Source organism: Mustelus asterias, chromosome 10 (assembly GCF_964213995.1).
Source record: "Mustelus asterias chromosome 10, sMusAst1.hap1.1, whole genome shotgun sequence".
NCBI lineage: Eukaryota > Metazoa > Chordata > Chondrichthyes > Carcharhiniformes > Triakidae > Mustelus > Mustelus asterias.
In genome coordinates this window covers 111,262,339-111,284,795 of record NC_135810.1, presented here as the reverse complement: position 1 = coordinate 111,284,795, position 22,457 = coordinate 111,262,339, and the positions used below count along the sequence as shown (strand labels likewise).

The window sequence follows — 22,457 nt, the reverse complement described above, 5'->3', positions numbered from 1 at the left end:
CCACACATCTTTCATTAATGATTTGGATGAGAATTTAGGAGACATTGTTCGTAAGTTTGCAGATGACACCAAGATTGGTGGCATAGTGGACAGTGAAGAAGGTTATCTACGATTGCAACGGGATCTTGATCAATTGGGCCAGTGGGCTGACGAATGGCAGATGGAGTTTAATTTAGATAAATGCGAGGTGATGAATTTTGGTAGATCGAACCAGGGCAGAACCTACTCAGTTAATGGTAGGGCGTTGGGGAGAGTTACAGAACAAAGAGATCTAGGGGTACAGGTTCACAGCTCCTTGAAAGTGGAGTCACAGGTGGACAGAATGGTGAAGAAGACACTTGGCATGCTTGGTTTCATTGGTCAGAACATTGAATACAGGAGTTGAGACGTCTTGTTGAAGTTGTACATGTAAGGCCCTGCTTGGAATACTGCGAACAGTTCTAGTCACCCTATTATAAAAAGGGTATTATTAAACTAGAAAGAGTGCAGAAAAGATCTACTGGGATGCTACCGGGTGTTTGAGTTATAAGGAGAGGCTGGATAGACTGGGACTTTTGTCCCAAGAGCATAGGAGGCTTATGGGTGATTTAACAGAGATCTATAAAATAATGAGGGGCATAGATCAGCTAAATATCTTTTCCCAAACATAGGGAGTCTAAAACTAGAGGGCATAGGTTTAAGGTGAGAGGGGAGAGATACAAAAAGGGTCCAGAGGGGCAATTGTTTCACAAAGAGGATGATGAGTGTCTGGAACAAACTGCCAAAGGTAGCAGTAGAGGCGGGTACAATTTTGTTTTTTAAAAAGCAGTTACACGAATAAGATGGGGATAGAGGGATATGAGCCAAAAGCAGGTAATTGGGACTAGTTTAGGGGTTTAAAAAAGGGGTGGCATGGACAAGTTGGGCCGAAGGGCCTGTTTCCATGCTGTAAATCTCTATGACTCTATAACCCAGAGGGAAATATTCATCGTTTCATGCCTCCTTCTGTGCTGTAGGGATTCTATATTAGCTGAATTGGTGATCTGACAATGTATTAAAAATGTTGACATTCAAACTGACTATCTGACTCGCACACAAACGCACACCGTTGCAAAGGGGTCGCCCCCAATTCGGAATTCGCCTCCAGAAGAATGTCTTTCTCCTGTTCTCCCACCCTTTAAGCCAGTCCTGTTGGAAAGGCTCAGAGAAATGTTTCAGTGCCGCTTGGGCAGCTCCGCAAAGCGGCTGCTGATAAGACAGCGAGTCCCCGGTTGGAGAATATCCACCGGCCAGTTCCTCTTCCCGCTGCAAACACTAACAATGTTCAAGCGGGGATAACATCGGGGAGGTGGGCAAGAGTGTGAGAACATGTCCCCTGCAAACTTACAGAAAGGGGAGAGAGGAAAATCTAAAAGAAACAATTACAATACCTGGCGGCCACAATTACACTCCTCTGCTCGAATTCGGTGTGACGGATTTCAGCTTCGATGACTAGGGGACAGAGATGTCAGTCAATCATTGATAGGAATGTCATTAACCCCATTTCTCTGTCTGATGCTACCTCTGTCTGTGCTGCGGGGTCACCAACCCTCCAGGATTGGCCTGCCTCTCCTGGAATTGAAGATCAGTCTCCGGGACGTTGCTGTGTGCAACCCTGAAGAAAAAAAATCAGGGGGATATTTTTGATTTGATTTGATTTATTATTGTCACATGTATTGGTATACAGTGAAAAGTATTGTTTCTAGCACGCTATACAGGCAAAGCATACCATACATAGAGAAGGAAAGGAGAGAGCGCGGAATGTAGTGTTACAGTCATAGCTGGGGTGTAGAGAAAGATCAACTTAATGTGAGGTTATTAAAAAGGATATTTGTTCTTGTCATTTTCTTTGAATATTTCATTTTGCCAGATATAAAAATATTGAAAATAGGTATTGGGGGCAGCTGTTTGCCGAATAGTCAAGAATCATCCATTGAATCATAGAATCCTACAGTGCAGAAGGAGGCCATTTGGCCCATCAAGTCTACCACAATCCCATCCAGGCCCTATCCCCTCAATTGCGTGTATTTACCCGGCTAATCTCCCTGACACTATGGGGCAATTTGCCATGGCCAATCAACCTAACCCACACATCTTTGGAGTGTGGGAGGAAACTGGAGCACCCGGAGGAAACCCATGCAGACACAGGGAGAAAGTACACACTCCGCATAGACAGTGACTGATGCACCATCAATTTACGAGGACTCCAGCGAGTGAGTGAAAATAACAGGCTTTTAATCGCAAAGAACTGGAGCACACCCTTGTAGCTAACCTGGCCCAGACTGAGGCAGGGAGGAGGAACCATCACCTTTATACCTCGTTCAGGTGGAAAGGGAGGAGTCTCGGGCCAGGTGCAGCAGGGGTGTGTCCAGGCATACAACATGTAATTACAGTGGGTCACCACAGTGACCTGAGGCCGGAATTGAACCCGCTGGTCCCTGCTGTTGTGAGGCAGCAGTGCGAACCATGTGCCGCTCCCACGGGTAATTCAATTGGGTAATAAGTCTTTTTGCTTTCCAATTGGCGTAGGAAGGCAGTAGCATTACAAGGGTGGATGTGTTGGCCGACTACTGCTGGAGTGTGGGGCCAGTCATGGAAGCAAACCTCCAGAAATGCATTCAGTCACACTTGGCAACCATATTGCGGCTGGATAGCTCTCTGACAATGGAGCTCCTGTGGGACGTTTTACTATCTTAATAGTGCTATATAAATGCAAGTTGTTATTGACTATATTACCTTGGTGTACAAGTGCACCGCAACTGGTAGCGCTCCATACTGTCAGTGAACATCAAAAGGGATTAATGATTTCCTCCAATCTGAGTGGATAATTATGTTTTTAATTATCAATCCCCAAGGTTGGGTGACCACATGCCCAATGCAAGATCAGAATTGATAGCGGTAACTGAGCAGGTAACCGGACGGCACAGAGATTAACTTGGCCAATTTACAGCATTCCTAATTTCTGATCATTGAATCGGGCATGACCTCAAACTGCAACCCAATTCTCCAATCTACCCAGATTGCAATCAATTAGAAATCACTGAGTTGATGAAAACTTCTCATTTTACTCTGTAACATCACTGTTAAAAACTGTTGGAAAAACAGGATAGATAGCCTTCACTGTTCTTATATGGTGAAAAAAAGAACCAATTTCTGCACAGCAAGCTGCAAATGATTTTATTTATTATTGTCACATGTATTATACAGTGAAAAATACCGTTTCTTATGCGCTATAGAAACAAAGCATACCATTCATAGAGTCCATAGGGGAGAAGGAAAGGAGAGGGTGCAGAATATAGTGTTACAGCCATAGCTAGGATGTAGAGAAAGATCAACTTAATTTAAGGTAGGTCAAAAGTCTGACGGCAGCAGGGAAGAAGCTGTTCTTGAGTCGGTTGGTACGAGACCTCAGTCTTTTATATCTTTTTCCCGACGGAAGAAGGTGGAAGAGAGAATGTCCGGGGTGCGTGTGATTATGTTGACTGCTTTTCCGAGGCAGCGGGAAGCGTAGACTGAGTCAATGGATGGGAGGTTGGTTTGCATGATGGACTGGGCTACATTCACAACCCTTTGTAGTTTCTTGCGGTCCAAGGCAGAGCAGGAACCATACCAAGCTGTGAGACCTTCAGAAAGGATGCTTTCTATGGTGCATCTGTAAACGTTGGTGAGAGTCATAGCGGACATGCCTTAGTCTCCTGAGATACCTAACTGATTTAAGGTGCTGGTTGAGGAATATATTTTGCCTAGGCCATGGGGAGAACTCCCTTGCACTTCTTCAAATTGTACCTCAAGAATCTTGACACCATCCAGGACAAAGCAGCTTGCTTGTTTGCTAATACTGCAACAAACATTCAATCCCTCCACCACCAATGAGTAGTGGCAGCCGTGTGTACCATCTACAAGATTCTCTGCAGGAATTCACCAAGGTTCTTTAGGCAGCACCTTCCAAATCCATGACCACTACCATCCAGAAGGACAAGAGCAGCAAGACACCTGGGAACACCACCACCTGGAGGTTCCCCTCCAAGCCACTCACCATACTATATCTGAGTCGACTTCAATAAAGACTTCTGGTTTTTATTACTTGTGTGAATTTTAAATGTGTGTGATTATTAACCTTTTCAGTGCTGTTCCAAGTTCATAGAATCATAGAAACCCTACAGTGCAGAAGGAGGCCATTCGGCCCATCGAGTCTGCACCGACCACAATCCCACCCAGGCCCTACCCCCACATATTTACCCGCTAATCCCTCTAACCTATGCATCTCAGGACTCTAAGGGGCAATTTCTTCTTTTTTTTTTAACCTGGCCAATCAACCTAACCCGCACATCTTTGGACTGTGGGAGGAAACCGGAGCACCCGGAGGAAACCCACGCAGACACGAGGAGAATGTGCAAACTCCACACAGACAGTGACCCGAGCTGGGAATCGAACCCGGGACCCTGGAGCTGTGAAGCAGCAGTGCTAACCACTGTGCTACCGTGCCGCCCATAGTTGGGCTTGAACCCATGGTGAGATTGCTGCCACTGAGGCAAGCTGACATTTAACACTCTATTCACACACACTGCCATCAAAAACAAAGTGACACAATAGAGAGTCTTGAAGAAATCATTTTTATTGCTTTAGAAGATCTATTAGATGACCATCACCAACATTTGAGTATTATTCCAATTAAATGTTAAACCAAGATTAGAATATGGGAAAATAGAAAAAAGATCATGTGGAACAAAAGAGTTTAATTATTTCCTGATGCATTTACAAAGTGGCATTTTGTAGTTATGTAAAACTTGTAGTTGATATTGCTTACAGTGGGCAAGCATCGTAACTGCAAGGGAGTACAGGCAGTTTGCGGTGTTTTTTATCCTGCGTACGAATATGGTGGAATTCCCTTTACTCCAAGCCCAGTAATCTGAAAGAGAAAATAATACAGGCTCAACATTAATGTTCATATAACAGAGGATGTACACGAGTGGCATGGGCTTTTTGCCTTGTGTAACAAAATGAGAGTGAATCTCATTTCATTTCAACAGGAAGGGAAGTGTCACAATGATGGAGAAAAATCCACAGAGTTATGCACAGAAATATTGGTCTTTAAAAAGACCTGAGGTTACATTTTAAACCCCAAAGATGGCAAATACATCGATGGGAATGGCTGCAGAGTGATCCTCTGAGGGACAACGGAACCATTCCCTGTTTCCAGGCAAGTTACTTATAAAAACATTCAGAAACTGATTACCACCTCCAGTTAAGGCATAATGGCCATCCACCACAAAACACCCTAGGTAATGTTTAGACGGACTAGTGGATTCCGGTTTCCATTTGGAATGTACATAGAAAGGGTTAAAAGTTAGTTAAAAGAGCTGCTCCAGGGTCTATCTGTCTCTCTGTCTCTGCCTGTGTGTTCTATGATAATAAACAGCTGGATGTTTTCCACACTGAAGACGTGTGATACAGTGTCAGAAGCATTCCCCTTGCAAAAATAGTCATCTTTTGCAGGTATACTTTGAGTCTCTCTTTTTCTCTGAGTGTGGAAATCAACCCAAGCAGCAAAAGGGTCGCAGCTGGAAAGAAAAACGAGAGGTTTCTCTGCCAAACCAGCAAAAATGGGAATCGAAGAACTAACTATTCACCTGCTGAAGTCAACTCAACTGGAATCAAATTGTAATAACCACACACTTCTTCATTTACTCCATGCCAGTCAAGGACTATTCTGTCTCGCTTTTTATTTTAAATTACTTACTACTGGACTCAATTCTCACTTCTAATCTGTGAGAATGTATAAGCATATATTTTGTGATTTTTTTACATGCCATTAATAAACTCACTCTTTAAGAAAGCCTGGTTAAATTAGTTCCTTTTAAAACATAACTATTGGATTTGTAAAAACTACACAAGGGAAAGGGAACCTTGTTAGGTTAAAGCTTGTTGCTACCAGCAGAGGGAGAGGGTTGGATAATAAGAAGGAGCCAGTCATCCCTCCTCACCCACGACCTGTATTGATTTGGGGATATCCCAACCAGACGGTGACAAATCGAGGGATCTCGCCTGGATCAACAGCCTTTTGGGGAGCCTCACCTGGGGGAGGTCATAACACGTTTCATTCAATTGCAATCAATCAAATTAAATATCAGGCGCTGTGTATAAGATTTGCCCGATCTGATGCCACCCTGTTTTGCACCACTGCCCTGGATGAGTTTTTTAAAATTAATTTATGGGATGTGGGCATCGCTGGCTAGGCCAGCATTTATTGCCCATCCTTAGTTGCCCTTGAGCAGATGGTGATGAGCTGCCTTCTTGAATCGCCATGGTCCCTGAGGTATAGGTACACCCACAATGCTGTTAGGGAAGGAGTTCCAGGATTTTGACTAAGCAGCAGTGAACGAATGATTACTCATTTAGCTTCTGAGCACTTCCTGTTTTGGATAAGTTGTCTACTGTTTTACTTGTGGTGGTAACTTGACTGTACCAATCTGTTTGGCACAAACAACCCATACTTGAGGCTACAGGGCTAAATATAGAAACTGGGAGCAGGAGTAGGCTTGTCAGCCTTTCGAACCTGCTCCACCATTCCCATGATCATGGCTGATCCTCTATCCCAATGGCATATTCCTGCTTTCTCCCCATACCCCATGATGCCATTAAAATCTAAAAAAAATCTATCTCTTTCTTGAATATATTCAGTGACTTGGCCTCTGTGGTGGAGAATTCCATAGGTTCACCACTCTCTGCATGAAGAAATATTTCCTATCTCAGTCCCAAATGGTCTACCCCAAACCTTGAGACTCTGACCCTGGTTCTAGATTCCCCAACCAGGGAAAACATACTCCCTGCATCCAGTCTGTCCAGCCCTGTTAGAATTTTAGATATTTAAATCAGATCTCCTCTCATCTTTCTAAATTCCTGTGAATGCAGGCCCAGTCAAACTAATCTCTCCTCGTAGGACAGTCCCACCAAACCCGATAATCAACCTAGTGAACCTCCGCTGCACTCCCTCTCTAGCAAGTATATCCTTTCTGAGGTAGGGTGATTCAAACTGCACACAATACGCCAGGTGTGGTCTCACCAAGGCCCTGTGTACCTGCAGTAAGACATCCCTCCTTCTGAGTGGGTGCCATAATGAATTATCACTGATGTGATCTCACTGCTGTCACCCTATCATAGCTCATCACTGGTCATCAGAAATATCCTTGTGATAACTGCATTACAGATATGGTAGACATTTGGTTAAGTCTTCTTTGCCGGAATATTATTAGAATCATAGAATTTTTTTTTATTCATCTGTGGGACATCCGTGGCTGGCCAGCATTTATTGTCCATCCCTAGATGCCCGAGGGCAGTTGAGAGTCAACCACATTGCTGTGGCCCTGGAGTCACATGAAGGCCAGGCTGGGTAAGGATGGCAGATTTCCTTCCCTAAAGGACACTAGTCAACCAGATGGGTTTAGTGAACAAGATGGGTGGTTTTACAGCACCAAATATTTATCAAATAATTATCTACTTTTTGTTAAAGTTACTAAAGCAGATTCCACTTGTGCCGTTGGTTCTGGCAGAGCATTCTAGGATGGAAATCGATTATGGCCCAATTCTCGGTTCATGACCAGCAGTTCGCTGACAGCATGTTCCCCAACGGGCGGTGCCAAAGGCAAAAAAGTTTGGAATGATGATAGTCACCTGAAAGACTTGTGATATTGTCATTCTAGTGCCTGCTTACTTTAAAAATGCTTCCTGCTGCTGGTTGTCTTCGATTCCACTCTTCATCCATTCCATCTGCTGCTGATGTTACGTAAAGCTCCGAGTAATCCTTTCCTCCGAAGCAGCAAGATGTCGTCTTATCAACTGGCAGTTTCACCGTCTGAATTCTTTTACCTGAGGGAAACAATTTTATCTAGGTTTAAATTTTTTAAAGTTTAGTTTACTTATTTGTGTCACAAATAGGCTTACGTTAACACCGCAATGAAGTTACTGTGAAAATCCCCCAGTCGCCACACTCCAGGTACACTGAGGGAGAATTTAGCATGGCCAATGCACCTAATCAGCACATCTAGGATGGAAATAGAGGGATATGGCCCCAGGAAGATAGGAAGTTTTAGTTCAGTTGGGCAGCATGGTTGGTGCAGGCTTGGAGGGCTGAAGGGCCTGTTCCTGTGCTGTATTGGTTGTTCTTTGTCTTTCGGACTGTGAGAGGAAACCGGAACACCCGGAGGAAACCCATGTATCTGGACGGGTGCAGCTTCAACAACACTCAAGAAGCCTGACACCATCCAGGACAAACCAGCCCGCTTGATTGGCACCACGTCCACAAACATCCACTCCCTCCACCACCGACGCTCAGTAGCAGCAGTGTGTACTATCTACAAGGTGCACTACAGCAATTCATCAAAGATCCTGAGACAGCACCATCCAAACCCATGACCACTTCCATCTAGAAGGACAAGGGCAGCAGATAAATGGGAACACCACCACCTGCAAGTTCCCCTCCAAGCCACTCACCATCCTGACTTGGAAATATACCACCGTTCCTTCGCAGTCACTGGGTCAAAATCCTGGAATTCCATCCCTAACGGCATTGTGGGTCAACCTACAGCACATGGACTGCAGCGATTCAAGAAGGCAGCTCACCGCCACCTTCTCAAGGGCAACTAGGGATGGGCAATAAATGCTGGCCAGCCAGCGACGCCCATGTCCCACGAATGAATTTTTAAAAAATCTGCCACTTCTTTTTCACTTTAGATTTCACTGAGTAAAATGAGGACATAGATTATTTCAGACGATGGATTAATCTGCTAGTTTTGTGGTACGGAATATGAGTCTAATGGATAAGATGGGATTCTCCCAATTGGATTCAATATCCACTGGAGAAATGGCATCATGTGCCCTTCCTACATGTTTTTTGCCATTTCAAACCCATGGCAGGAGATCGGAAGAGTACTCGCAGACATTTCTAGATGCTAAATTCTAAAACCGAGCTCAAACAAGGAATTAACTTCTTTGACTCTTCCAGCCAAAAGGAATGGAAGGATTTAGCTACAAGGTCAGATTGGAGAAGGTGGGATTGTTCCTCTTGGAGTAATGAGTTTGATGGGAGATTTGACAGAGGTGTACAAGATTATGATTGGTGGACAAAGATAAACTGTTCCCAATAGCTAAGGTAGTTGGATTAGGGGGTATAATGGGCTGAATTTTCCAGCCTTTCCCGCCAGCAGATCTTCCAGTCCCGTTGATGCCGAACTCCTGTAGCGGGTTCCCCAGCAGCCAGAGAACAATGCAGAGAACCATTGACATCAACAGGACCAGTAGATCCTGCTGTCGGACAATGGCAAAGTGCTTCCAGCGTCAGAAAACACACCACAAGGGGGCGGAAAATCCCTCCCATAGACTTTAAGTCTTGGGCAAGAGATATGAGCGGATGTGAGGAATAACCTAAATTGAGTAGTAATGACTGCCGACTTGAACCTACAAGTGTGATATAAGTGGAGTTGATCAATGATTTCAATAGGAATTTGGATGGGCCCTTGTCGGGCTATGAGGATAGAGCAGGGAATAGGTTTTACTGATTGGGTTGTGGAGAACCAGCATGGACCCAATGGGCCAAGTGCCCTCCTGTGTTGTAATGAGTATATGACTTCCTACCTGTCATAATAAGCTACAAGAGAATACGGTGGCACAGCGGCACAGTGGTTAGCACTGCTGCTTCACAGCGCAGGAACCTGGGTTCGATTCCAGCCTCGGGTGGCTGTCTGTGTGGAGTTTGCACATTCTGCCTGTGTCTGTGTGGGCTTCCTCCGGGTGCTCTGGTTTCCTCCCACACTCCAAAGATGTGAGGGTTATGTTGATTGACCATGCTAAATTGACCCTTAGTGTCAGAGGGATTAGTGGGGTAAATATGTGGGTTTACAGGAATAGGGCCTGGGTGGGATTGTGGTCGGTGCAGACTCGATGGACCAAATGGCCTCCTCCTGCACTGTAGGGATTCTATGATTCTATGAACACACCCATTGTCAATTTCCATAAGTAATCTTCATGCAGCTTCATTATTACCCAATCAAATTAAATCAGCACATCTGGGTGGCACGGTGGCACAGTGGTTAGAACTGCTGCTTCACAGCACCAGGGACCCGGGTTCAATTCTCGATTCAGGTGACAGTGCGGAGTTTGCACATTCTCCCCGTGTCTGTGTGGGTTTCCTCTGGGTGGTCCAGTTTCCCCACACCCTCCAAATATGTTCAGGCTAGGTGGATTGGCCATGCTAAATTGTTCCTCAGTGTCCCAAGATGTTAGGGGGACTAGCAAGGTAGATGCATGGGGTTACGGAGATAGGGTGTGGGGTGGGCCTAGGTTAGATGATCTGTCAGAGAGTCGGTGCAGACTTAATGGGCTGAATGGCCCCGTTCTGCACTGTAGGTTCTATGATTCTATCTTCAGCAATGACTACTCCTGCCACCCCTACACCTTTGCTGGTTGAACCCCATGATGTAGCCGTCCTTGATCCTTTCCTAACCTATATGCTGCTCCTTCGCACATACCTTTTCCCCACCATCTCTCCTCCAGTCTTATTTATTGATGTTTTAAAAACTTAATCTTTCATGAGATGCGGGCATCACAAGGCCAGCATTGGCCATCCCTAATTGCCCTTGAACTGAGTGGCTTACTCGGCCATTCCAGAGGGCAGTTAAGAGTTAACCACATTGCTGTGGGTCTGGAGTTCTGTATAGGCCAGACAGGTAAGGACATTAGTGAACCAGGTGGATTTTCACAATAGTCGATGACAGTTTCATGGTCACCATAACTGCGACTAGCTTTCAATTCCAGGTTAATTCGCTGAATTTAAATTCCACCATCTGCCATGGTGGTATTTGAACCCATATCCTCAGGGTTTTAACCCTGGGCCATTGCTTTACCCCATTGTTTATCCTTCAGCCCTCAGAATGTTGTACCTTTCACCTACCATTGATTATTTCAATCTTCTCCTTTCCCTCCCAAAGCCTGTCATTTATTTCCTTCCATCTTTGAAAGCCTTTTTTGTTAAACCCATCCTTTTTAATTAACCCTCCTATTTTCCCCATGGTGAAGCATCTGAAGTAGGCCATTTTCCAAAGCCATATTTTTATTATTATCTCATCAATATTCACCTCATTAAACATATTCATTTATTGGACCGATTGGCACCATTCATAACGTGCCCACAATGCAGAGGGGAACACCCGAATGGACATTCGTTTAAATCCCCCTCTGCACAGCTGAGAGACCTTTAATTCAAATTTGACTGAAGATCCTTATTCTACCCAGCAACAGCACGAAGCTGCATTTTAAAACGGCCCTTGGCCAAGAAGATCGGGATATCTGCGAGTCAAGACCTGGCAGTGGGATATATGGCACAACTGTACTGTAAATAAAATATTATGGGAATAAAATGGCCAAGGCAGGCAAAGAAACTTAATAAACCGGGATAAAAAGAATAAAAGATTAGATTAAATCCCCCTACACACAGCAGGACAAAATTACATTAACATCTAATCTCGCAAGCATAGAATACAGACACAAACATCGGAGGTCGATTTAGATAAGGGGACACATCGAGAGGATAATGGGAAACACATTAAAACACCGGGGCAAGAACAGGCAGTCCCATTAACACGGACACACACCATACAGATGCAAATTGACAAAGTCTACCAGGGAACTTCCTGACCGGATAGGATACATATTCTTAGTGTTAATCTGTTCGAATCGAAACTGCCCGCCAAATCTTCAGGGCAGCAATGAAAGAATCCCGCCACTTTTTAGGTATTGTAAAAATGTATGAGCAAATGTTCCCGCTCGAATTTGGATTCCTATAAATATCAGAGCGAATGTGTAACTGTTGAGATCAACGTGGCCAAGCCACTGTTTCTGAGCTGGCTACGCGGGTCTCCCTGGGATCCCAGTAATTGTACAATAAAGAAAAACACTTTGAACCTTGCCTTGAGACTCGACCTCTTGAATGCACTGGTACAAGGGATTTTTCCCTACAACACATCCATTCCCCATATCTACATCTACATGAGAAGTTTTGACATTCTTTTGCAATAATGAAAATACATAAATGCAAAGCATGGTGGGAGTTTCACAATTGACTTTCAGAATGAACCCTAGGTTTTACCATGTTTTTTCCTTCCATCATTTGAGGATCTTGTGGGATTGCAAATCATGCAAGTATTGTTGCAACATACCCAATGCAGTCAATCAGCTGAGGGTTAAAGTGGGGATCCTATACTTTACAATGATCTGAAAGTGGGGCATGGTCTATAGAGATAAATAGATAGATTTAGGACGGAGGTGAGGAGACATTACTTCACCCAAAGAGTGGTGAGCCTGTGGAATTCATTACCACAAGAAGACGTTGATGCCAAAACATTGAATGTATTCAAGAGGTGGCTGGATATAGCACTTGGGGCGAATGGGATCAAAGGTTATGGGGAAAAAGCAGGATTAGGTTATTGAGTTGGATGATCAGCCATGATCATGATGAATGGCGGATTGGGCTTGAAGGGCCAAATGGCCTCCTCCTGCTCCTATCATCTGTGCTTCTATGTTTCTATAAGGGACTGTGTGATTGAAGTAATTCTGATCAACTACAAAAGGCTATTGTTGCTGTAATCACAGATTTGCCTAGGCGAGAAGGGATGTGAAAATTGTTATAGAGTGGTAGATCATAGTCTTGTACCCACGATCTTACCAATTCACCAGCTGCTCGCCTCCCTGCAGGCCAGCCTGTATTTATTTATTTCTTATTTATTAGTGTCACGAGTAAGCTTACATTAACACTGCAATGAAATTACTGTGAAAATCCCCTAGTCGCCACACTCCGGTGCCTGTTCGGGTACACTAAGGGAGAATGTAGCATGGTCAATGCACCTAACCAGCACATCTTTCAGACTGTGGGAGGAAACCAGAGCACCCAGAGGAAACCCACACAGACATAGGGAGAATGTGCAAATTCCGCACAGACAGTGGCCCAAGCCGGGAATCGAACCCAAGTCCCTGGCGCTATGCTAAGCACTGTGCCACCGTGCTGCCCGGCTAAGGCCACCATGCCAAGGGATAACAGCAGAGTCCATGTGGCAGCAGGAATGGAACCAACACACCACCATTAAAAACCACTTCCTCATCACAAATCCCACAGCCCGCCCACCTGACTTCAACCTGCCATGCCAACATTGGACACTTCTCAACCATTTCTGCACTGGCCAAGGTCTTTGTGCGGCAAATTGGCACAAGTGTGGCCTTGTAGGGCACCCAGACTGCAGCTGTTGTGCACCCCAATCAATGACTAACATCATTGAAGGCTGCCCTCTGACAAAATTCAGCGTAAGCCTCAGAGTGCCCCATTTAGCCACTGTGGAAGATATTGCCTGGCTTGGTGATTATTGCACACACTGAAAAAAGACCATGATAGCCCATGTGGTGAGTTACTGTTCTTAGACAGGTTTTCAGGAGGGGTTTCCTAATGGGGATGATAGGAAGACATATTGGACATCAAGCTGTGGTTTAAAAGTTGCTTATAAGTAGATCGCCCTTATCACTAACCATAGCCTGGCAATAGATAATTTGCTGGCTGAAGGGTATTATGTGGAGGTTGAACAGGAAGAAACAATAACATGAACTGGTTTTGCAAATATATAATTCATTCTGACGCCAGTATTGAGGTACCAAATAGGTAAATTGTTGTAATCTTCTCAAGCATGATAGCGGACAGCACTGCTTCCAATTGAATTGAGTTACCTGTTTCTGGGTCAATGCGCAGGACTCTTCCACCATTATAGCAGGCAATCCACAGCTTTCCCTCTGCATCGATGCACTGTCCATCAGGTATAGCCTCCTCCTGTTCCAGCTTGTACACCAGCCTTCGATTTGCTGCACAGTTATTTAGAATAAATCAAAGACTTATTAACTGGAAAAGTAATAAGCCCCTTCCCAATAAAGAAGTAGATTCTGGAATAAAGCTTCCCCGACCAAGTTACCTCTTCCCAGCGCACTATGTTTACTATTTATGAGCATATTACGTTGTGCAAAGAATTTCAATCACATGGGGCAGAATTTGACCTTCCTCTACCAGCGGGTTTGTAGGCAGCGAAGTGATCCTAAGACTTTTGGGATAGTGTTCCCACCAGGCTCTTGCCCACCCCAACCTCTCCACAATTTTAAGCTTGGAGGACAAGGCCCCAGTGAAGGCCCTTAAATGGCCAATTATTGACCGTGTAAAGGCCATTTTCCACCCAGCCTCAATACTTTTGGGTTAGTATGGATTTCAGCAAAGTCTTTGACAAGATCCCACATGGGAGATTTGTTAAGGAGGTAACTGCACATGGGATACAGGGTAATCTGATAAAGTGGATTCAAAATTGGCTCTGTTGTAGGAGACAGAGGGTGATGACAGAAGGTTGCTTTAGTGACTGGAAGCCAGTGTCCAGCGGGGTAGCACAGAGATCTGTGTTGGGCCCCCTATTATTCATCATTTATATAAATGACATTGATGACTGTGTAGGGAATAGGATTAGTAAGTTTGTGGACAACACAAAGATTGGACAGGTGGTTAACAATGAGTCAGAGTGTCTTGGACTACAAGAAGACATAGACGGAATAGTGAAATGGGCAGATAAGTGGCAGATGGAATTTAACCCTGAAAAGTGTGAGGTGATGCACTTTGGAAGGAGTAATTTGACAAGAAGGTACTCAATGAATGGTAGGACACTAGAAAGTTCTGTGGAACAAAGGGACTTTGGCGTGTTTGTCCACAGATCTCTGAAGGCGGAAGGGCATGTTAGTAGGGTGGTGAAAAAGGCATATGGGACACTTGCCTTTATCAATCGAGACACAGATTACAAAAGTAGGGAAGTCATGATGGAGTTGTATAAAACTTTAGTAAGGCCACAGCTAGAGTACTGTGTGCAAATCTGGTCATCACATTATCGGAAGGATATGATCGCACTGGAGGGGGTGCAGAGGAGATTCACCAGGATGCTACCTGGGATGGAACATTTAGGTTATGAAGAGAGGTTGGATAGGTTTGGGTTGTTTTCGTTGGAGTAGAGAAGACTGAGAGGCAACCTGATCGAGGTGTACAAGATTATGAGGGGAATGGACAGAGTGGATAAGGAGCAGCTGTTCCCCTTAGTTGAAGGGTCAGTCACAAGGTGACATAGGTTCAAGGTGAGGGGCGGGAGATTTAAGGAGGGTGTGAGGAAAAACTTTTTTATCCAGAGGGTGGTGATGGTCTGGACTGCGCTGTCTGGGAGGGTGGTAGAGGCGGGTTGCCTCACATCCTTTAAAATGTATTTGGATGGGCACTTGGCACATCATAATATTCAGAGCTATGGGCCAAGTGCTGGCAGATGGGATTAGGTGGGAGTTCAGGTGTTTCTAATGTGTCAGTGCAGACTCGATGGGCTGAAGGGCCTCTTCTGCGCTGTATGATTCTATGATTCTGTGATAGTGGGAGGGGTTCAGGGGCCGGGGAGAAGCTCAAAAAATAACTCTGATCAGGCCTTGGGCAGGAGGTGTTGGAGGGCTGGGGGTGGGGGTGGAGGGGGGTGGTACCTCCTTCAGCAGCCTTCTTTTTGCATCAGGTATCTCCCCCCCACCAAAAGACCTGGCACCTGCGAGTGCCCCCTTCCTCTCCTCAGCCCTACACCAACATCCCCCCCCCCCCCCCCCCTCCTCTCAGACCTCTGCCCACCTCCTCTGGATCCCAGCTCCCCTCCCCACCCTGAGACCTCCCTCACACTTACCGGGTCCTGGACTCCAGGGAGCCTAGACCCTGAGATCTGCTTGCCAGTGCTGTCCACTGCAGTTTCAGGCAGTGTAGGAAGCTGGAGAGATACTGGTGGATCAGACTGGCCAGTCACTCTCTGAGGCAGGAACTCCTCTCGAGTGAGGGGCAGAGAGGTCTCACCTCTAGCCAATTTACACTTGTTGGAGCGTGAAATAGCCGTTGGGCAGACTGTCTCAGCCAGAATGTACTCCCCTCCCAATTCTCAGATGGCAAGAAGGAAACCCGCTGCTTCCCTAAAAATCTTGGCCATAAATAAACACAGTTTGTTTCAGTTGATGTTGGTTGAGGGAGGAATGTTGGCTCAGAATCTAGTAGAACTATTTGTTGTTCTTGGATTACTGCCACAGAATCTTTAGCATCCGCCTAAACCATTAGGATAGAAAGGATTTTGCTTTAATATTTGATCAAAGTGGAGCACTGTGGAGGCGGCACGGTGACACAGTGGTTAGCACCGCTACCTCACAGGGACCTGGGTTCGATTCCCGGCTTGGGTTACAGTCTGTGTGAAGTTTACACGTTCTCCCCGTGTCAGCGTGGGTTTCGTCCGGGTGCTCTGGTTTCCTCCCACAGTCCAAAGGTACGTGGTTTAGGTGGATTGGCCTGGCTAAATTATCCCTTAGTGTCAGGGGGACTAGCTAGGGTAAATGCATGGGGTTACGGGGATAGGGCTGGGTGGGATTGTGGTTGGTGCAGACTCGATGGGCCGAATGGCCTCCTTTTGCACTGTAGGAATCTATGATGAGAGGTCTGTATCAAACTTATTCTTTTGTAGATTTTGAATGCTGCCCAAGGCTGACAGGGGCCCAAGTTCCTGCACAGAAACCATGCTGAGTTTCCAATCCCAGCTGTCACCAGTGAGGCAGCAAGAGGCATTTCCCCCCTTAGCCTTGGAGGGAAAAATCAGAGGAAGAACCGGCCCAGTGTCTTTCTCACGTGCTGTCGCATGCAGAGGTTCGTATCCTTTCTTCCTTTCAGCCATGTTTAATTTACAGCATAGCAACTGAGAAGGCAAGAAAGTTATTTTCTAAAAGAAAATGGGCGGCGCGGTGGCACAGTGGTTAGCACAGCTGCCTCACAACGCCAGGGACCCAGGTTTGATTCTGGCCTTGGGTGACTGTCTGCACGTTTGCATGTTCTCCCCATGTCTGTGTGGGTTTCCCCTGGGTGCTCCGGTTTCCTCCCACAGTCCAAAAGTGTGTAGGTTAGGTAGATTGGCTGTGCTGAATTGCCCCATAATGTCAAAAGATGCATAAGTTAGGTGGATTGGATTAGTGGATTGGTTAAATTGTCCCTTAGTGTCCCAAGATGTGTAGGTTAGGGGGATTAGCCATGGTAAATGTGGGGGGTTATGGGGATAGGGTGGGTCTGGGTAAGATGTTCTGTCGGAGAGTCAGTGCAGACGCGATGGGCTGAATGGCCTCCTTCTGCACTGTAGGGATTCTATGTTTCTATGATTGTACAACACAGAATGGCCCAATCCAACAGGCGAAATGAGTATGTTTTGAAATATACTTACTGATTTTTCCTGACTGCAGATCATAGTCAAAAGCATCTAACGCAAATGATAAACTGTCGATATAATAGAAGACCTTGTGATCGGGTGACCAGTCCAGACCGTTCGAAATGTCCACTTGGTCAAAATGCTTAACCACAGAGTGATCAGCCTGCAGCGAATACAGTGATCCCTGACGCCTTTCTACCTCAGCCGGGCGAATCTCCATTGCCATGGTCCCTGCAGCAGAAATCAGCATTAGCCCTGGAAACCTGTTTTCCAAATACGTAACAGCCTCTTTCCAGAAGCGTATGCCAGTATTCCCATCACTGAGACTGTAAGGCATGATTCCACAAGCCCATGCTTCCAATAGGGCAGTCACATTCACAGGGAGCGTAGGCTAGAGATCCTGTAACTTAGGATCAGATAATGGGCGGAACTCTACCACCTCGCCCGCTACGGAATCAGCGCGGGCAAGGATCCGACAACGGAAATCTCCGTTGACCTCGGACGGGAATTTCCGGTCTCGCCTGAGCGAGGCCAACTCTTACATTCTTAGTCATAATCATCAATCCTCATGTCTAACTGCTTTGATGTAGCAAGAAAGGTCACATTAGCAGTTAGTGTCTCTGCCAGTGCAAAAATTGATTCAAAACTTAAGATACATAAAATTAATATGTTTATTAAACATTTCTGGACGTCATTTCAAGTCTGTTATATAAACTGGACATTGGGTCAGACATTCATAGTCACTGGATGGATAATTTCTCTCCTCCCCGACTATGACTGTAACACTACATTCTGCACTCTCTCCTTTCCTTCTCTATGAGCAGTATGCTTTGTCTGTATAGTGCACAAGAAACAATACTTTTCACTGTATACTAATACATGTGACAATAATAAATCAAATCAAATCAAAATTTAGCAAGTTTGGTCATTTTCTTCATCTTCACATGAAACCTAGGATTACAACTTAAAGAAAATCCAACGGCTAAATCTTCTTAACCTTTTGAGTAGATTATTGCCCGAACCTGTAACCCGGAGCAGTTGGCCAGGCTACGACTTTATTCCTTGGAATGTAGGAAAATGAGGGTGACCTTATTGAGGAGCAGAGATAGGATGAACATACATAGTCTTCTTCCCTGGGAAGCGGAATTGAAAACTAGAGAGTGTAGGTTTAAGGTGAGAGGGGAAAGATTTAAAAGGGACCTGAGGGGCAACTTCTTCACGCAGTGGGTGGTGCGTATACGGAATGAGCTGCCAGAGAAAGCGGTTGAGGCAGGTACAATAGCAACATTTAAAAAGCATTTGGAAAAGTACATGGATGGGAAAGGATTAGAGGGATATGGGCCAAACGTGGGCAATTGGGACTAGCTGGGAGGGCACCATGGTCGGCATGGACCGGTTGAGCCAAAGGGCTTGTTTCTGTGCTGTATTGCTCTTTGACTCTATCACTGGAATTTTACCGATCCACCCACCACAGGAATTGGAGCGAGCGAGGGGCGGACAATGGAAAGGTCCATTGACCTTGGGCAGGATTTTACGGTTTCAGGATGAGCGAGGTCATAAAAGCCTGCAATATGACTCTACAATCAGGAAGGACAAGGGCAGCAGGTGCATGGCAACACCGTCATCCTCCAAGTTCCCCTCCAAGGCACTTATTATTCTGACTTGGAAATATCTCAAGTCAAAAGCTTAGAACTCCCTACATTATGAGAACACTTTCACCACACAGGCTGCAACCATTCAACCATTCCCAAACGCAATCAGCATTGGACAATAGCTGTCAGCATTGTCGATGAGGCCTTGTCTCAAGAATGATTGCTTTCAAGGTATCCCTCAGTGTATTTATAATTATCAGAATCCCTCAATCCTCAAAGCTTGTTTTGTTCTAAGCTACAAGGATAATGAGTGCAAGAGGGGAATTTTGATGAGGAAAGCCATTCAGCCCCTCCAGAAGAACATTCTTCCAAAAAAGTCGACTTCTGCCCTCCCCCCCCCTACCCTTGACCCCCATCCTACCACCTTTTAAAGTCTAAAGTACCTCAACTGAAGTAGATTAAAGTAGATGGGCAACGCAGTGGCACAGTAGTTAGCATTGCTGCCTCACTTTGGCAACACCATGCAGACGCTACGACAACGGATGAATGAACGCCGTTCGACAATCACCAGGCAGGAGTGTTCTCTTCCTGTCGGGGAACACTTCAGCAGTCATGGGCATTCATCCTCTGATCTTTATGTAAGCGTTCTCCAAGGCGGCCTTCACGACACACGAGAACGCAGAATCGCCGAGCAAAAACTGATAGCCAAGTTCCGCACACATGAGGACGGCCTCAACCGGGATCTTGGGTTCATGTCACACTATCTGTAACCCCTACGACTTGCCAGGGCTTGCAGAATCTCACTAACTGTCCTGGCTGGAGACAATTCACACCTCTCTAACCTGTGCTTAACCCTCTCTCCACTCACATTATCTGTACCTGTAAAGATTTGATTACCTGTAAAGACTCGCATTCCAACCATTATCTTGTAAATTGAGTCTGTGTCTGTATATGCCCTGTTTGTGAACACAACTCTTCACTCACCTGAAGAAGGAGCGACACTCCAAAAGCTTGTGCTACCAAATAAACCTGTTTTGCCTTTAACCTGGTGTTGTGAGACTTCTTACTGTGCCTCACAGTGCCAGAGACCTGGGTTCAATTCCCACCATGGGTCATTGTCAGTGTGGAGTTTGCACGTTCTCCCCATATCTGCGTGGGTTTCCTCCGGGTGCTCCAGTTTCTTCACTCACTCCAAAGACGTGTGGGTTAGCTTGATTGGCAATGCTAAATTGACCCTTGGTGTCAGGGGATTGGCAAGATAAATACGGGGATAGGGCCTGGGTTGGATTGTTGGCTCAATAGGCTGAATGGCGTCCTTCTGTACTATTGGGATTCTATGATTCTATGGTTGATTCTAACACAAGGATAAAATGCTGAAATTTAATTTCAACGAAGCTATCTGTGGATGAAGGTGTAAAATACAAAAGAAATAAACTGTGACAAACCTGAAAAGAAACGGCCAGCAGGGTCTACTTTGCCATCGTTAAATCTGTTGTTTGCTTTATCCTGGTCGACCGAAGCCACTTCAGTAACTGTTTCCTGTTCCCAGTCCAGGAAGGCAAATCTTCTTCCAACTGCCATAACATATCCCCCTGAGCTTCGAGGGACCACTGCTCCAACGGGAGCATCTGCGGAATGGCAGGTGTATACAATTCGGTAGCGTGAAACATTCTGCTCCCTCCAGCCCACCCCCGCCACCCCCCCCCCCCCATGTTCTCCCCCTTCCAATGGTAAACTTCCCTTCCAAACTTTGAATGGTAAGACATCTCACAACACCAGGTTAAAGTCCAATGAGTTTATGTGGAATCACGAGCTTTCGGAGCGTCGCTCCTTCCTCAGGTGATGAATGCCTTTGAAGTGCACTCACCTGAGGAAGGAGCTGCGATTCGAAAGCTCGTGATTCCAATTAAAACTGTTGGACTTTAACCTGGTGTTATGAGACTTCTTACTGTGCCCACCCCAGTCCAATGCCGGCATCTCCACACCAAACTTTGAACGAGCAGCAACTCATTTTGTGTGCGCTTACCTAGTGAATTGCAGTGCAGAAGGGAAAGTAAGGCATCACAAACCTCTAGCGGGGGACACTGAATAGGGACAGGAACGCGAAACCCGACTGACCTTTCCCCCTCTCCACAGAGCAGGAAGGAACATTTCTACTGTTTAACCTTTCCCCCTCTCCATTACTGCAGCTGTAACATTTCAATTGCTGCTCAGATTAAGAATAGTTAATACTGCCTGAAATATTGTTGCTCATTAATGTTGCAAACAGTAAGCCCTGGCATTCTCTATGAATTTCCATGTTACTGCCAATCGTAAAAGAAAATCTGTCCAATTCCAGTACATTCATTACATTTAGATTGAGGCCACTTTACAGCATAACAGCAGTTCTCTACACAAATTGATCTTACACAGTGTACGAAGCTGGGCTTTATAAGATGGTTGTGTTTTAAGATGTCTTCTTTAACTTAAAGTGAAACAGACCATTCTGAAAAGATGTTAATGAGGTCATATTAAACATCGCCACTTGGAGACAGGCTCATGTAATCTGCTTGCTATGGGGGAAGAAACTAAAACAGAAACTTATTGAAGTTTTCACAACATTAATTCATGGAAAAAGGGCAACTGCCTTTTGAGACACAGGGAGGGAGAGAGAGATAGCTACTGCTGCGCAGAGAAACAGAAAAGGACAATTTTCCTTAACAATCAAGCAGGTTGCTTGTGAGGATTACATTTTCTGTTTGAAAGGAAAGGTTTATTTGGTAGCAAAAGCCACACAAGCTTTCGGAGCCCCAAGCCCCCTCTTCAGGTGAGATAATCCTGCACTCACCTGAAGAAGGGGCTTGGGGCTCCGAAAGCTTATGTGGCTTTTGCTACCAAATAAACCTGTTGGACTTTAACCTGGTGTTGTTAAACTTCTTACTGTGTTTACCCCAGTCCAATGCCAGCATCTCCACATCATGAAAGGAAAGGGACAGAATCAACGGAACAGTTAGAGCTTTAAGAAACAAGGGGCTGTGACGTTATATCTAGAAGGCCCAGGCTGAGTGGAACCATTCCCAAAGGAAACTGGAAGGTTAGACTTGTCATGCAGCGGGAAATGAGCCTGCAGAGAAGTTGGACTTGTTTTTATAATCCTGCACATTTGCCAGAAGTGTAGCGCACGGCATCAGGAGTTGTAAGATGTCTCAAGTGTGCTAGTTGGCTAACGCAAGAGTACCTTTTTTTAGTTTGGTGTTTAAGTTGCTGTTTGATCCATGTTGATTTTAGTTTGCTACAGTAAAAGTCTGAAAACATGAAATTTTGTCCTTCAAACCTTCCTGTCAGTGGCTAGGAAATTGATTTATTTTAAACCGTCACCGGTCTCTATGGGTATCATAACAAAATACAGACTGATGTATGTTTAGCATCGGTCATAAAGGTTCTAACTCTATGATATGTACAAGGATTTTCTCCACAGATTCTTTACTTGCAAAAATACTGGTGAATTTGGGGCTTTTGCCATCGATCAAATGTGTAGAGTCACACTGGTGAATCC

At 45.3% G+C, this 22,457-nt stretch overlaps 2 protein-coding genes across 5 annotated transcripts in view; both read right to left on the bottom strand.

The window, feature by feature from the left end:
• LOC144499867 (regucalcin-like) overlaps positions 1-1,635 on the bottom strand; it is a 35,018-nt gene extending 33,383 nt beyond the window's left edge. For both annotated transcript variants that reach the window (XR_013498902.1, XM_078222464.1), the window contains exon 1: positions 1,410-1,635. The gene's annotated coding sequence lies outside the window, so the exon portion shown is untranslated. The remainder of the gene's footprint in view (positions 1-1,409) is intronic.
• A 2,976-nt stretch (positions 1,636-4,611) lies between these two features.
• LOC144499865 (regucalcin-like) overlaps positions 4,612-22,457 on the bottom strand; it is a 58,953-nt gene continuing 41,107 nt past the window's right edge. For all 3 annotated transcript variants that reach the window (XM_078222462.1, XM_078222459.1, XM_078222461.1), the window contains exons 3-7: positions 20,368-20,550; positions 17,346-17,561; positions 13,780-13,911; positions 7,730-7,884; positions 4,612-4,927 (exon numbers count right to left, since the gene is read on the bottom strand). In XM_078222462.1, coding sequence (XP_078078588.1) covers positions 4,877-4,927; positions 7,730-7,884; positions 13,780-13,911; positions 17,346-17,561; positions 20,368-20,550 — 737 coding nt within the window. In that variant the 3' untranslated portion in view covers positions 4,612-4,876. The remainder of the gene's footprint in view (positions 4,928-7,729; positions 7,885-13,779; positions 13,912-17,345; positions 17,562-20,367; positions 20,551-22,457) is intronic.